The sequence below is a fragment of the Chrysemys picta genome, chromosome 10 (genome assembly GCF_011386835.1).
Source record: "Chrysemys picta bellii isolate R12L10 chromosome 10, ASM1138683v2, whole genome shotgun sequence".
Classification (NCBI taxonomy): Eukaryota; Metazoa; Chordata; order Testudines; family Emydidae; genus Chrysemys; species Chrysemys picta.
Genome location: NC_088800.1, coordinates 15,093,721 through 15,109,151, shown reverse-complemented (window position 1 = coordinate 15,109,151; position 15,431 = coordinate 15,093,721). Strand labels below are relative to the sequence as shown.

Sequence of the window (15,431 nt, the reverse complement as noted above, 5' to 3'; positions counted from 1 at the left end):
GAGGGGCTTCCTCCCTCTGCCCCAGGGCATGTTGGGTGAGGCAGGCGGTGGAACGGCATCTCCAAAGCAGGTGGTGGCTGCACGGTTAAGGCTAGTGATACTGCACTCAGTGGCCCTGAGGGCTCCCCACTCCATAGAGCAGCAATGTCAGCAAAGCACGGGGGTTAAATACAGGTCAGGCTGGAAAGCAATGAGCTTCACACTCTGAGGATGCCTCTCTCCTCCCAGCATTGCAGCAGAGCAATGATCTGTGCAAGTCAGGAAGTGGCTGAGGCTGGGTAAAGAGCAACTGAGGGGTGACCCCCTCCCCACAGGTGCTGGCTTATTCCCTGATCGAAGGAGGGAAGCAACTATTTGGAGGGGGCAAGAAGGGGGGTGGTGCTGTCGCTTCCGCCCTCAGCCGAGGGTAGTTCGAGCCAAAGGAAGGGATGCTGTTAGACTTGTTTTATAAAGCAAAGCAGCCCAGACCGGATCACATTAAATGAGCTCACTCCGGGAGGACAGCAGACTACTAAGAGTCTTAATCATGGGCCCTTTGACTGCATTGGCCTCCAGGCAACAGGCACAAGAGGAGCCCAGAGAGACTCATGGCTTGGAGAAAAGCTAATTTCCCTCTGTCCCAAGACTTCATAGTCACCCTCGACCAGTTAAGCTGCGGCTGTAGCCCCATCCCTCTCTCCTTCCCCCCCCCAATTCTCAGCTCTCCAGCTACACACCAGTACCCTTAATTTGCAAAGTAAAATAGCAGAGGCCCATCTGAAATGGTTGGAGATGGAGGATGCCGACAAGGGGTGCATTCATCAGGGCACTGGCTCAGACTCAAACCAAACAGGATGTCTGCTCTGAAGCTGCAGGGAGGATGGGGCCTGTCTGAATAGCGAGGGCTGGGGCTACATCAGCCTTCCCCAGCAACAGCACCCGTTCTCCCTGCACATCAGTGCATGCAAGCTCCAGACCTGCCGCAGGATCAGGGGGTGATGGGGCAATGGTCAATGACTTGGTTCTGTGTTATTTTACCGAGACCCAGTTTGCATTACAGGATCACTCCTGCTAGGGTTTAGTACAACCCAAAACTCTGCTGGGGCGGCCAGGAGCAGGCAGGTGAGACGCCGCTACTCCCCTTTCAATTTGTATCAACCACTTCATTGTGGGGATTAGTATCTGCAGCAATCTCAAGGATATTGTGCCACATGGTCAGACAGTCAGCAACCTGTGGCAGAGCACAAGCCAGTGATACTGCAACATGGGCCCCTTGCAGGGGGTGGGGAGGGGCTTCCCCACAAAGCAGGTACAGAGCTCGTAACGTGCCCAGCGGCAGAGGATTCAACAGCCTGAAGGTAGCAGGTCCTTTGGCTCTTAGCTAGGATGCCGCCCCCATTTCAAGGCCTCTCGCCCTGCAGCATTTGGGAAGTTGACTAAGGCTGTTCACATCTCCTTTCAGCTGAATGACTAGATTACCTCGGAAGCCTCAGCGCAGCAAAGGGAAACAATCCCATGGGGGCTGGGATTAAGCCAGGCACTGGAATCCGACTGGTCAGTGCATTGCTCTCAGAGGAGCTCTGCCCAAAGCAGGAAAGGATTTGAGCTGTAGCAGACACTGTCAGCGAGAGCAATTTTGTTGGAGAGTTGAGAGGGTCTCACTCGATAGAGGTCACAACACCCCTCTTCTGGCCCAATACAATTCATTGTACAAGGGGCCATCTAAAGCCTAGTCAAGAGGCAGGCAATGAGGGCACTTCCCCACCCCACCTGTCACTTCCCCACCCCTCAAGACACTTTGGAGACCTGCTGCACAGCCAGCAGCCTATTGCAGGGGAAAGGAAACAGGATCAACTAGCCACCTTGGTCTGAGTGAAGGAAACACAGGAAGGCATTTTGTGCCAACAAATGAAGGGGGCTCGGGCTGGTTTTGGCAGTGCTTTGCTATGCACGAGGCTCAGCCAACAGGTGGTTAACTCTTCAGAGGTGTCGTTTCCCAAACATTCAGCCTTCCGTAGCGATTAGGAGACTGGATTTATTTCCAGCGCCTAACAAGTTAAGACACCTCTGCCTTCTCGCTCTCTCTTCGCCACTTTCAGACAGGCTGATTTAAGAGCCAGCAGCCCCGCCGTCTGGTCTGAGAGGAGCTAGCGTGGTTCCAAGCTGAAGGAAAGGGGTTGATGTGCCAACATTCACATTTTTGGATGGCGTAGAAAGCAGCAGCCATGTAGGGACTCATTCCCCACTCCTGCCTACTCTTTCCAAACCGTCTTCTCTCCACAAAGAAACTCCCAGCTATCCTCCGAGTGGGGAGGGGAGGAGCAGGCAGGAGAACATGGAAAGGGGATACAGAATAAACTGGGCAAAAGATGACCCAGCAAGATACATACATTAACCAGAACTTGACACACCAAGGAGAACAGATACATGGTATACTACCAGGGCAGGACTGCAGCGTCCAGCAGCAGAACACTCCCAGCCACAGCTTAAGATGTGTTGTTCCTTCCAGACAGGACAACTTTGGCCGATAGAGCACACAGAATTTCCCCTTATGGAGCATGTGGGGATTAACACAGGATTATTTAATGTTTTAGGCATAGCTTTTCATGGTGCAGAGGGAGCGGAAAGTACTTCTGGAAAGCCAGGCCCTATGAATTCTAAGCTTTCCAAGGAGACACTAGTCCAGGGGTCGGCAACCTTTCAGAAGTGGTGTGCCGAGTCTTCATTTATTCACTCTCATTTAAGGTTTCGCGTGCCAGTAATACATGTTAACGTTTTTAGAAGGTCTCTTTCTATAAGTCTAGAATATATAACTAAACGATTGTTGTATGTAAAGTAAATAAGGGTTTTAAAATGTTTAAGAAGCTTCATTTAAAATTAAGTTAAAATGCAGAGCCCCCCGGACCGATGGCCAGGACCCAAGCAGTGTGAGTGCCACTGAAAATCAGCTTGCGTGCCACACGTGCCATAGGTTGCCTACCCCTGCACTAGTCTATACTGCCCTCCAAACCCCCACTCCAGTGCTATGTCCTGCATAGATGTAGGTGTGGGCTGGTCAGGTTGCACAGGACAGATGAGTAGTGCATGTATGTCCCTGGTAGGTGGGACAAGGGCAACATGCCCAAGGGCAGGATATCAAGTGGCTGAAGGCAGCTTAGGCCAGGTTATGCAAGTCATGGCAGTGGCCAGTGGGAAGAGACTGTGCAGTGAGAGAGAGGGGCATTGTACTGTATCAGAGGCAGGGACCACTGGGAATGCCCAGTGGCTGAGTCTGCAGACTGGCAAAGAAGAAGCAGGACCATATAGCCAGAAGAGTGTGCTAAAGTACTGCCAATGCTAAGCTCCAGAAGACCGATTGGGACGAGGGTGCCTGGGCCAGTGTTCAGTTGCCAGACAAGGTGGAGGGCACTTGCCCTGACTCCAAGGTGGGCACAGCCTAATCCAGGAGTCAGTCATGTGTGAGAAACTGGAATCTTTGATATTAGGCAGATAGCTTCTCTGTGGGTAGGCGAGGTACCAATGGCCTTATCTACTGCCTGGAATTATTTCAAGCAGAATGAGAGGGCAGGTGGGCTGGTGCCACATCTGTACCTCAGCTGCCCCAGTGGAGGCAGATCTAAGCTGGGTAGCAGTGCTCTTCTGAGGAGCATCTGACACACTAGGGGAAGGAGAAGGGGACTACACAGCATAAGGAGCAGAATCAGGGTGCGCTCCAACAGACTGATAGGGATGAGGGTGCAAGTAGCGGCTTTTGAATGAGGGGTTCTAACCCTCAGCAGGGCTGCTTGGCTGTAGAGAGACAGCAGCCCAGGGCCGTTCAGTAGGCAGGACTATTGACCTACCTGAGTTTGTCTGCCTGCAATCCCTTTCATGTGGCAGGATGTCCGAGCACTGCCACCTCGCAGCAGGAGCTTTCTCTGTACTGCAGCTTCTTCAGACCTGAGCCAAGCCCTTTGCGCTGGACTAGCTTTGCAGTATGAGAGGAACATGGTGTGATAGATACCACCTTCCCCATTGCCAGAGTTCCCAAATGCACCACTCACTTCATGCATCAGTTGCTAATGAAATCCCACATGACAACTTCCCAGGACAAGGTACTCCCCCCCAAAGCAGTGGCAGTGCATGAAATCATTATCTCCCTCTGCAATTCTGTATTTTGTTCTGGTCACTTCATCGCAAAATTCAGCAGGAAAAGAAGGTACGGAGATGGGCAGTAAAATGATCAGAGGCTCGAATCAGGGTATAAGCCAACAAACCAACAGGAACGTGTAGGAACAAACTGCCCTCCCCCCCAGCTACTTAATGAAACCAGCCATTGTTGGTATTCTACCACTGGCTGCTGTTAGAAACCGGATATCTGATTAGGCAGACTGCTTGTCTGCTCCAATATAGTCATTTCCGTATGGCAAGGTAAGAAGGGTGGTACCCTAGAGCCCGGATCAGTCTGGAATTCAGAGTTTTGTAAAGAAATTTAGAATTTCCATGAACACCAGAGACCTCCTGAGAGGTGCGGGGAGAGGAAGGAAAGTAATATTTTAGAACAGAATTGAGGCATCTATGGATCTGATACTTATCTTGAAGACTGTCTGAAGTGTTCCAGCTCACAGATTTTAACATTCAAATGAAGGAGAGACAGGATTCTGCCCTACTCCAAAGCACTTGGCTCCTCTCCACATCTCATTATTTAATGGTGGATTTCCAAAGAGCCCTTAGGCTATGGCTATCATCTTGAGCAAGATGCAACCCCTTTCAGAAAAGTCCTTAACTTTACACCATTTCATGGGCGGACGTTATTGCTGCTGGGTCTCCCAACACAAAGGAAAACCAATTCAGGGGAGATGAACCCATTAATAAAGAGCAACTTTTACATACACAGCTACCGCACAAAGACCTGAACTCAGAGAGTCCTTTATTTTATTTTTTAAGTAAAGAAATTCAATTGAATCAAAGATAACAAAATTACATTGTTTTGCAATGACCTCAATTAACATCACACAGAATTAAGACCAAAAAAAATTAACACACAAGAAAAAATAATCAAGGACACATTGTATAACTTTTTAAAAGGTAAACGTCAGCAGATATAGAAAAATTGCATTGCTCGTTGCAAATCTTCTCCCCAGGAGCTGGCAGCTCCCGAGAATCTGACTCAGAACCTGGCAGCTGGGGGCAGGTCTCAGTATACAAACGCAACCTTTTCCGGGCAGCATTTAAAGTTAAAAGGATCAGGAATGTGGAAGTGATGATTCCAGAGAATCCAATCAGAAGCAGAATTTCCCATCATTTTTTTTTTTTTTTTAAATTTTTGTTGAACAGCAAGAGTTCAAAGACATCAAGAAAGTGACACTCAACCCACTCCACTAAGGCAGCTGCATTGGCAGAAATCAGAGTGCACAGGTACAGATCTGGCTTCCTGAAGGGAATACCCCCTTCTGCTTGGGGACACCTGGGAGAAAGGGATAGGGCTTTTCTTGAAAAATTGTGCTTTCTTAATGAAGAGAAACACAGGTTTGTAGTGAACCAACATCTGGGGCTAGAGACAAATCGCTGAACAGCTGTTTTGGGAGAACATCACTTGGACCGAATAGTCAGTTTTGAACTAAATCTGGCCCATCAGCCATATTTCTTAGGACTCCCAGTTGGCAGCTGCCACCAGTTTTAGCACTCTGGTAAAACGTGCTTCTACTGATCACTCTGATATGATGTGCTGCCTCCTCTGATCGTAGCTATGTTCTCTGCATGACAAGACAACCACTGCAAAAACTTGCCAGTCACATAAAAGCAACAGCTGTATATGCCCCTACTTATACAGCCAACTATGGGACTCAGAGACCTGGATGCTCCCCAAGAGGGTTAGAACTAACCAGGCTGCTTGAAGTTAGCAGTGAGAAGGGAAAACAAGCCTACGCTCAGAGGAAGCAGAGCGGGACTCTTCTTGAAGGAGACATTAGATCTGTTTGGAAAAGGTTGTCTCCTCTTACAGCCCCAGTGCGGTAAATGCTGCCCTTTAATACAGCGATTGTGCCCTTGGATTTAACCAGCAAACAAATTTTAAAAAGGATACAAGTGTTCGAATGAACTACAGTACAGTTCTTGATAACACAACAGTTCCAACCCAACCCAGATGATTAACCGATAATTTGATCTCAGCTCTGGTGCCACCACGCCTCAGCCCCCTCAGCCAAAAGCAGCAGAGTAAGAAGAAAACAAGTCCAGATGGAGACAGAGTGGACACAGCAGTGGGAGCATGTCTTGCAGAAGAGGGGGCCTGGATCCCAGCATCACTACAAGGCACCCCTTTGTAGGCTGTTTGGTGTACCCTAACCTCTGTTTTTTACAAGGCTATTCAGAACAGAGTACTCATACCAAGAGCAATTTGCTTTCTGCCTAGAATTTGGACCCCCTGCAGTAAACATTGCTATTCTGAGTCACTATGGCTACTGCACGCCACCCAAACACCCAGAGCTGCCAATGGAAGGACACATGGTGTCTGACTCAAGACAGAAGCAATGTACACATACAGCCTTCTGATTGGCTAGTGTCACAGCTGTCCATACACCACCCACTAACACAAGGCTGGGTCCCTTTCTAAGCTTCTTGTAAAGGAGTTTTACAACCACCAATAAACCCCAGATAGGCATAACATTTCCAGGAGGTTCCTTGCACTGCTCCCCAGTGATCAGTGTCACTACATTTGGCAATAAACCCCACAAATGCCACTCCTGATGTATCGGATAAGGAGACAGCCCATCTCCTGCTGTACTCTACTGGGCCAACAAGCTAGTGGACTGAGGGAGCTAGCTCATTAGAACGTGGGATCTTCTGGATTTTAGAAAGGAAACATGTTTATGTTTTAGTCAATAGCTGTGAGTCAGCCCCTACTTCTATAGGCAGGAGAAGTCAGTTGTAAAATAACCTACTGCTTATTTAGTTATAATTTAAGCCTTAAAACATAAACTATAGCTAGTTTTAGGCTGCCCAAACCCCAGGTCCTTCCCTAGCTCAGTACACACCTGTCGTCCAGCGACATTTCCCCCGTAGCCAGGCTAGTTTTAGCTTTGACTCCAAAGAAGGGAAGTCAGGTGTTTGCTTTCTGCATGAGAACAAAGAGTGACAAGCAGCAGAACTGCAGCTCTGTTGAGAAGGAAGTGGGAAGGAATGAAGGGCAAGGCACTAGGTGTCTGAAGGGTTGTCCTCTACGAAGCTTGACAGAACTAGGATGGATGAAGAAAAAGTAGCTGGCTAAAGTCAAGTTCTGAGAGACATCAGTACTCTATGGTTTAACTTAATGCTCACAATCCAAAACAAATACTTCTCGATAAACAAGAATCAGTGTCAAGAAGTGCCGAGGAGGAGACTGCAGAGAGTTTCAGGTGCCTTCACAGTGCAACTGCAACAGGATCAGACTCATCTGGAAACCCTGTCAAGTGCTTCAAAAGGAGAATGTTAGAAACTGGCTAGTAAAGATTCTGGGAGGTCTGATGTAAAGTTCATCATGCTCTAGTCTCAGAGCAGGTCCCAGCTGCTCACCTGCAAAGTTCAAATCTCTGCAGACACCCTGGTAGCAGTGGAAGAAAGACTGGACCAGTCTAAGCGTTCAGAGATAATTGGTTGCAACCTGACTAGGAGAGACCCTTTCTGGTGGTTTGTTTCTAAGTGCTGATGATATCCAATGACCGGGTGCATACATTTATGGTACTAAGTGCTAGTTAACTGAGGCCTAGTGAATTTTATTCCATTCTACCTCCATTCCTCAATCTGAAACCATCAATACAGAAAATTCACTTGTTAGCTCCCATCTCTCACAGCAGATCTAAAGAGAAGAGCTGCACTGTTCCATTTGCATTATCAGGCTATTTCAGAGGCTTACACTTTGGATACTTGCTATGGTTAGCGTGGTCGTTTTGGAAGGCGCTTGTTGTGGAAGAGAAAAAGTCTCTATAGGCCTGGAATGAACACATGACTTTCACCTCTAAAGGTAAGAGCTCAAACCTGACCTAGGTCATATGCTATTATGAGGATGATCTCAATATGGTCCCTGGCACGCATATGCCCATATCACACTACCACTGCTAGCACAGAGCATGGGGGACAGCAAATTAGGATCGATGTACAATGGCAGACCCTCTTATGGCAGTGTGCACTGTCTCCTCCAGCTATAGGGTTCAATACAGAAGTCCCCTCTCCAGAAGTCTCAATACAGAATTATGTAGTGCAGCAGATTTTTAACTAGAAGGAAGGCAGAAGAAATGATCTGCAAGATATGGCTTCCAGTCAGACTGGGAAGCTCTTAAGATTTTACACCACTGGTCCCTGGCCCATGCATTCAAAGCCATAGCAAGTCACACTGGTGAGGGAGTTTTTAATTTAACATTTCTAGCTACAAAAATCTTGTTGGGGTGAACTTAAGTCTCCAAACTCAAAGGAGACCCTTAAAGCCCATGGTAAAAGCCTTAAGCAACTCCTTCCCTTTCTCCCAAAACTAGACTAGCTAACTTCCACACCTCCTTTATCATACTCCAGACACAAGCACAACTACTTCAAGTACTTTACAAAATATAGACAGCTCACCTGAAAGTGCAAGAACTCTTGTGGCAAGAGTGCCAAGACTTAGGTCCACCTCCCTCCCCCCCCAAGTGACTGCTCCAGAATGTCTGGGGTGCTAAGTGCTCCTGAAGTCTCAGACTGCATATGGGCAGATAGAGAAGCAGTGGGAAAGTAAGTGCTATGGAAATCTCTATAGGCAGCAGTACAGGGAAAAGTTCTTGCCTGGTGCTATCTCTGAAGAGGAATGGATGCTGATCATGAACAGTTGCCTTAAGTCTTCCACAGTACCATCCAGTCTAACCCTGGGAGGGGCTTTACTTTCTACAGAAACGTGGTGTCCCTCTTTTGGGATCGCTGCAGGTAGGATGAGCTCACAAAGGAAGAGGGGGTGGCAGAGTTCAGCTGCCAACAACGGTGAAAGAAAGAACTGGAATTTTCCCAGTGAAATCTGCTTCCTTTGGGTTTCTCCAACAGCAGAATCTCTGCCTGTCTGCCCAGTTTGACTGGACAAGCAGCAACTCCCACCAGTTTGGGAATTCCCCCAGGTGCTCTTCTCATTGGGGGAGGAGTTATGTTTAGTACTCAGCAAGAACAGAAGTCACTGACTGACCGGTCACCTGCCCCAATAAGATCAGTTAGTTACACTAGACGATATCCCTGTGTTTGAAGAGATGAAGACAACACCATTCTTCCTCACGCCCTAGGAACCAGGAGACCAAAATGCCATCACCTTACTAAAAGCCTTTCCAAGTCGAAGCCTCCCTCACTGAATCCAAGGAGACAGAGCTCCCCTTCAGGCAGGTTCTACAACACTTCGGTGTATGGTAATGGAATCCCTGAGCTCAGCAGCTAAAGAGCTGCCAAAGACACTGAACACCCAAAACAAGCCTCTGCAAAGCAAGGATCCCTTTGATTTCTGTGAGAAAACGGTTACAAGCCACCACCGGGGAAGGAAGCCTTCAGCACTTCCTTTTAGAGAACTGACACCCTGCAAACAAGGGCCACGCAACTCATTTACAGAACAGTTGGAAAAGTTACAAAACTGGGCTTAGTTTAGCACGGCGGAAAACCCAGGGCTCAGCTACACTGGAAAGGGGGAGAGTTCATAATTATTTTATTAGAGAAAACAATTGAGGTTCTTTTTGTTTAAAAAGCAACTATTTGGGAAACAGCAAAAACATTTCTTGCTTCAAATACATCAACATGTCACCTGGGTTTTGCCTGCTCGTTGAAGCCTTAACAGTTTGATGGGTGCTAAGGACAACTTCTGTTCCCGTGGGAGTGACGACGACTCCTACTTGCAGCTAAGCTGGGTTTGGAGGAATGAATGATCTGTAGCGGGAACTCCTTACTGTGGGAAGGGCGGTCTGGTCTCTTGGATAGCTGGTGACTTACCAACAGCAATTGCAGAACTGGCTATAGAGTTTAAGCACTTCTGAAGTTCAAACCCTCTGTAGATAAGGAGCCACATCCCCACACATTTATATCATGTATCTATGCCAATGTGTATCAATAAGAGCGGCTTACATTCAACTTCTAAAAGAGTGGGAGATTTTCTAAGTTATGTCCTATGAATTATTTATACCAACCGCCACTTCAGCGAGAACAGAGCCAAAGTCGGAATGCCCTGTATGATTATTCTGGTGATCTGTGGATGAGATATGGACAAGAGGATGAGCACAAAGACAGACACAAACACCAACCAAGGATGCCCTTGCTAACTGATGCGCTGAAACGTCCTTTAAGCCAGCCACAAGCGTGACCAAATCTTGCCAAGGCTTTGCTTGGTTATTTCTTCTACTTCTATAACAGCAGAACCTGAATTCTCTCTCTAAACAAGACACTGCACAGGTTACCACAGTTTGTTAAAACAGGCCAAGGCAACTGGCCTAAGGCAAACCGAAGGAGTTTGTTTCCTGATATGATAATGCACCTTTGCTACAGTAATTAATTATTGCTTTATTAAACAAAAATCTCTCCAATCTACTGAAGTTCAGAGATCATGTGGCCCAGGAAGCTTATTCCACTAGTGTTACAGGACTGAGATTCAACAGGGTGTTTTACCCTTAAGCTTCAACTAAAGTGCCTAGAATGCAAAACCAGGGCTAAAGCAATAAAGTGCTAATTGGTGTGGGAAGTGTGACAGGAACAGAGATGAAGTAAATGGATGATGAAAGGAGTTACAAGGACAGAGTAATGAGATGATGATATTGACGGAACTGAAAGTAAAGCAAAGTTTGACCACAAAGTTCCACTGTCTCGACAGACTGTTTCTATTTTTATATTAAGGTCCTTGATTGTCATGGGGGAGCTTTTCTTCTACGGTGTTTATCTTAAAGAGCCCTCTGGGCAACAGTACAGTATCAGCCCCTAGATGAGGGAGGTATGCAAGTGACTTTCAAATTGCCACACTTCACCTTGTGCATTAACTGAAGCTGATCTCGGATATCCTGGGTGGGGAAAAGACTTAACAAGCCAGAATGGCTCTAATGCCCAGCTGGACACAGACAGCCTTACCAGATCCTAATAACTGTGGAGGCAGTTAGTCATACAGAGATAAACATTTAAGCTACGCAGGGGTAGAGACATCCAGTTCCCGTCAACTCCAAGGCAAGTCATGTGGCTGAAAAACAAAACCGTTCATTGCTTTGAAAGTTCAGGGGAGAGATTTTGGAACATTCTACCCTGGCACATACAAGAAGGGGAGAGAAGAAGCAAGAATCGATATTGACATGTCCGTCCATCCCCATCCCCCCAGACACTCCTTAAGAAAGGGTGTATTCATTCTCTGTGAAATACTCTCACACAAATTGGATATACCCCATAGACTGATGATCAGTGGTTCCAATGCATTTACCAGAACCCGTTTCAAAAAGGCCTGGGTTAAAACACAAAAATACAGTGACAAAATAAAACTCTTTACATTAAAAAAAGGCAAGTATCACAAGAAGGCTATCTGTTTTGTCTTGATGTGGGAGCGTTTACATAGCAGGAAATCCAACAGAATGACCAACGTGAAACTCATCTATACACAGAGGCCCAGCGGAAAAGAAATGCAGGAGCAGCAGAATGCACCACCACCCTTGAGACAGCTGACGCTCTGACAAGTTGCTCAGTGTTTTCTAACCCAGCTGAATCCTGGTATGGGCACTGCCAGAAAAAGCAAGAGGCCCTTGTCAGATGGTGCAAGGCTGAAACTCTACTTGTCACTCCAAGGTTTCACTCTTTCTGCAAGCCACATCCCAGTGGCTTACAGACTGAACTGCTGGTTTCTATGGATTGATACAGGGTTCTCCCAGTGTTAGGAGAGATATGACCAGACAAGGGAACTGAACTCCCAGCACAACTCATCCACAGCTAAACAAGTTCTGTAACTCCGTGAAGAGTCTTGGCCAGTGGAAGAATAACTGGATGGTCAGCAGCACTGGGACTTCTACTTTCTAAGTAGGCCATCACATTAGTATGAGAATCCTGCAGCAAGCCCTAACCAGCAACTCAAAGCAGCAAGCCAGTTCTTCAAATGCAGCAGTGCACTGCAAACCCATAAGGAGACACAAATATGCTCAAAACCAGTTATTGCCCTCTGTTGTAGCTCCATTTCAGAAGAAAACATTGTGGCCAACCCCCAGTCCCAGGATGTCACAAAGAGGATGGAAACCTGAAACAGCAGGTGAGGGAATTCAGAGTTCCAGAAGAGGGAAATATAGTGAAGCAAATTGGAGAGAGTCTTTGGGGCAGTTACTCCTGGCCAGACGCTGCTTGCTCTGTATCTGAGCACTGAGACTTATTCCTCTCCCACTGGCAGATGGCATTGGTGTACTGCACCACAAGCTTATCCATCCAAGTGAGGGGTTCAGGAAAGAGTACAGCCCCCTCAAAAAAGCCCAGGTGACCTCCATGTAGTGGTAGCACAAACATGACGTTCTCCCGTTTTTCTGCAAGGTTAAAAGAGAAAGAGCATGAGATTTCAGAAGCCAACTGCAGAAGCTAAACAGCAGAGCTCTGCATCATCCTAAACAATGGTACCCACCGTGATGTGCTAGGGTGTGTCTGTGCTCCATCTGGGGAGCGAAGGCTTTGCAAGCACGCACTCTTGCTTCACAGCAGAGGAATGCCAGCTTTTTGTTGACAAGGGCCACAAGGGATTTGAATTAACTGAACATATTACAGAAGCCCTCCCATTTCATATAGCTGGGAAGCTCATGGAGACAAGTACCAGCCTGCAGCGCTCTCAATACCAGCAAACCGCTTCAGCGGAGATAAAGCACTGCAGGCTGGCACTGATGTGTAGCCCATAAAGCCCAGCAGTTCCAGCCTGCAGTGCTCCATTTTGACTCAGGCATGGTGCAGGCTGGTACCTAAGGGCTCCACGGGCTGCACAATTCCATATGAAAAGGGCTACAGGCCACACTGCAGAACTCTGGCTGCACTTTAGCCGGCCGCTGCTTTATGGCATAATTCATTCAGGGCACCACTTATGACTAGGTTTTCTCCTTATAGCTTTTGGTGCTGGAACAAGAAGCCCTGCTGTTCTCCTATAGGGCATGTGCTCTGTTCAGCAGTGAGACATGAACCAGCTCTTTCTTTTTCATTCCAAGGCTCTGAAGGGTCATTTGCCTTCATGGCCAAGGAACAGCAGATAGATCTCTTGGGATCTCTCACTCCCAGTCTCATTGGGACCCCAGCAACAGGTGGAGGAAGATCGCACAGCCACAAAGCACAACAATAACTCACTTTCACTATACTACACTGGCTGCCGCAGGTGACGGTTAATTTTAACAGTTGGACACCATCATAGTAACTATTAGCAAAGCCTTTTGGGGTTTGCCCTGTTGCTTTACTGATTCTGTGTCGGGAGCCAAGACGTGAGGAAGCAGTTCACTGCAGAGCAGAGACTATTTAATCTAAAGCTAAACCATTTCCAATTTTGCTTCCCGACATTAACACCAGTGAGGTAGCAAGAACGTGCATTTCTCGAGGAAACGATCTGATCGTTCCCTTGGGCTACACAGCCAGCTGAACAGTGTTTAGTTGGGTTCCACCAAAATAAAATTTGGAACCTCCTCAGTGAATAGTGGTTTAAAAAGCAGTTTAGATTTCACAGTATACGTCCACCAGATGATGGTAGTCTGCAGCCAGACCTTGCTATACATGGTCATTCACAATGTGATGAAGGGGGAATCCAAAAGCAATAGTCAATTTTGGCAATGCATTCGACTCACCTGACAGAGCTCTTGGGATCGATAACAGACTGTCATGTACCAGAGGGTCATCAGCAGCATTAACCAGCATGAGGGGAACATAGATCTGTACCATGAAAGAAGGAAAAGGAAAGAAATGGAGAACCAGTGTTACAGATTCCTGGTTTGAACTCAATTCTGTTAACAACAAAAGGCATCTACTCACAACCCGCCTATGAATCCACCACTGAGTGCCACATCTTGTGATGGACCTACACCTGCCGCAACAATCAGGAACGTAACAACACACACAATCGAAACCATGCCGGGTGGACTGTCACTGCTGGGCTGCTCTGCAGCATTTGGTATGGTTCAGCTGAACTGCCTGAAGGGCAAGCTGGGTATGACAGGGCAATCACCAGTAATACCTTACCAACAGGGCAGTTCCAGACAGCGACACTGGATAGTTTCTTTATGACTGGTACTCAGGATGCATATGGTGTGGCCAATACTTGAGAGCATTTGCATTCTGCTTTTGGAAGGGAGAATCTAAGCTATCACTGCTAGGCAGATGGTCATCAAATGTACGTTTGTCTCCAGCTTCCAAAGGGGACATGCAGCACCCAAGGGGAATGCACTGCTGAAACCTGAGACAGGTCAATCACAAACCGGCAGAGACAGCATAATAGTAAAACTTCAGTTGTGCTTGTTGGTTTGGGCACAAGATATGAAGAATGTCATTTCCCTAGGCTCCCTGCAGTCGTTGATGAGAGATGCTTAAGCAGGCCTGAGTGGCATGCAGCCCAAGCATGGTTTTTGATTAGAGGCTGACGTCAGAGGATCAGATGTCAGCCATGATCATGATGGGATTTTGCCATCATAAAAAAAAAAAAAAATATTGCCAAACTGACACCCTTTCCTGGTAACTATCACCCTGCCTTGGGGACAGAGGTTGGATTGCAACGTGCTCTTTGTATAAGGCTACTGAAAAAACCTCACTCAGTGCCTGAAGCTGGAGTAATTGAGTAGTTGCCAAGGACTAGCTGAGAGGATTCAGTCTCTTACTCCACACATTCAGTGCAACAGGAGAGACTTACTTTTGGATATTTAAAGCCCTAATGCTTTACTGAGCTTTGGTAGCCTATTCACCTTTATCTTTTGATCCGGTGGGTCTTAAGGGGGTAACTAGTACATTTCCCAGGTTGGCCTCCGCAGCCCTGGGTCTCTGCAATGTCTGATCACCTGACCGGAGCGGCAGTGTCTGAGCCTCTTTCCGAAGTGGAATGATTCATTTTAAATGTTTCCGGAATTGCATAGGTCAGAGTGATACTAGTTTGACATCTTTAAAAGGGCTTAACTCTAGGTTTGGCTTTGTGCTCAGAATGCCATGTTGCTACCACCAATACAGAATTCTATGCTGAGGGGCTCACAATTTGGCTTCATGTAATATAACCTAGGGGAACTGAATTTGGGGTAAAACAGATGCCTCTTGGTTTCCAAGCCAGCCTTTGATTTGAGGGGAGCGTCACTCAAGTCCCAGATGAAGATCAGGGCTAGGATTCTCAAAGAAGCTTAAAGGAGTTGGGCACTTAACTCACTGAATGTCAATGGGATTTTGGTGCTTAACTCTCATTAGGTTCCTTAGAACTCCCAGCCCTGACACACTGTATACCTGGTGGAGTAATGAGATATGACATCTAGGTACCAGTGATGCAGAAACCAATG

The 15,431-nt window shown here is 47.1% G+C and overlaps 1 protein-coding gene across 3 annotated transcripts in view; it reads right to left on the bottom strand.

Annotated features, from left to right (window-relative positions):
• Positions 1-4,856: 4,856 nt before the first annotated feature.
• The window catches only part of ABHD2 (abhydrolase domain containing 2, acylglycerol lipase), a 67,497-nt gene continuing 56,922 nt past the window's right edge, over positions 4,857-15,431 (bottom strand). For all 3 annotated transcript variants that reach the window (XM_005294893.5, XM_024102928.3, XM_065559301.1), the window contains 2 exons: positions 13,749-13,833; positions 4,857-12,461 (listed from right to left, as the gene is read on the bottom strand). In XM_005294893.5, the coding sequence (XP_005294950.1) occupies positions 12,265-12,461; positions 13,749-13,833 (282 nt within the window). In that variant the 3' untranslated portion in view covers positions 4,857-12,264. The remainder of the gene's footprint in view (positions 12,462-13,748; positions 13,834-15,431) is intronic.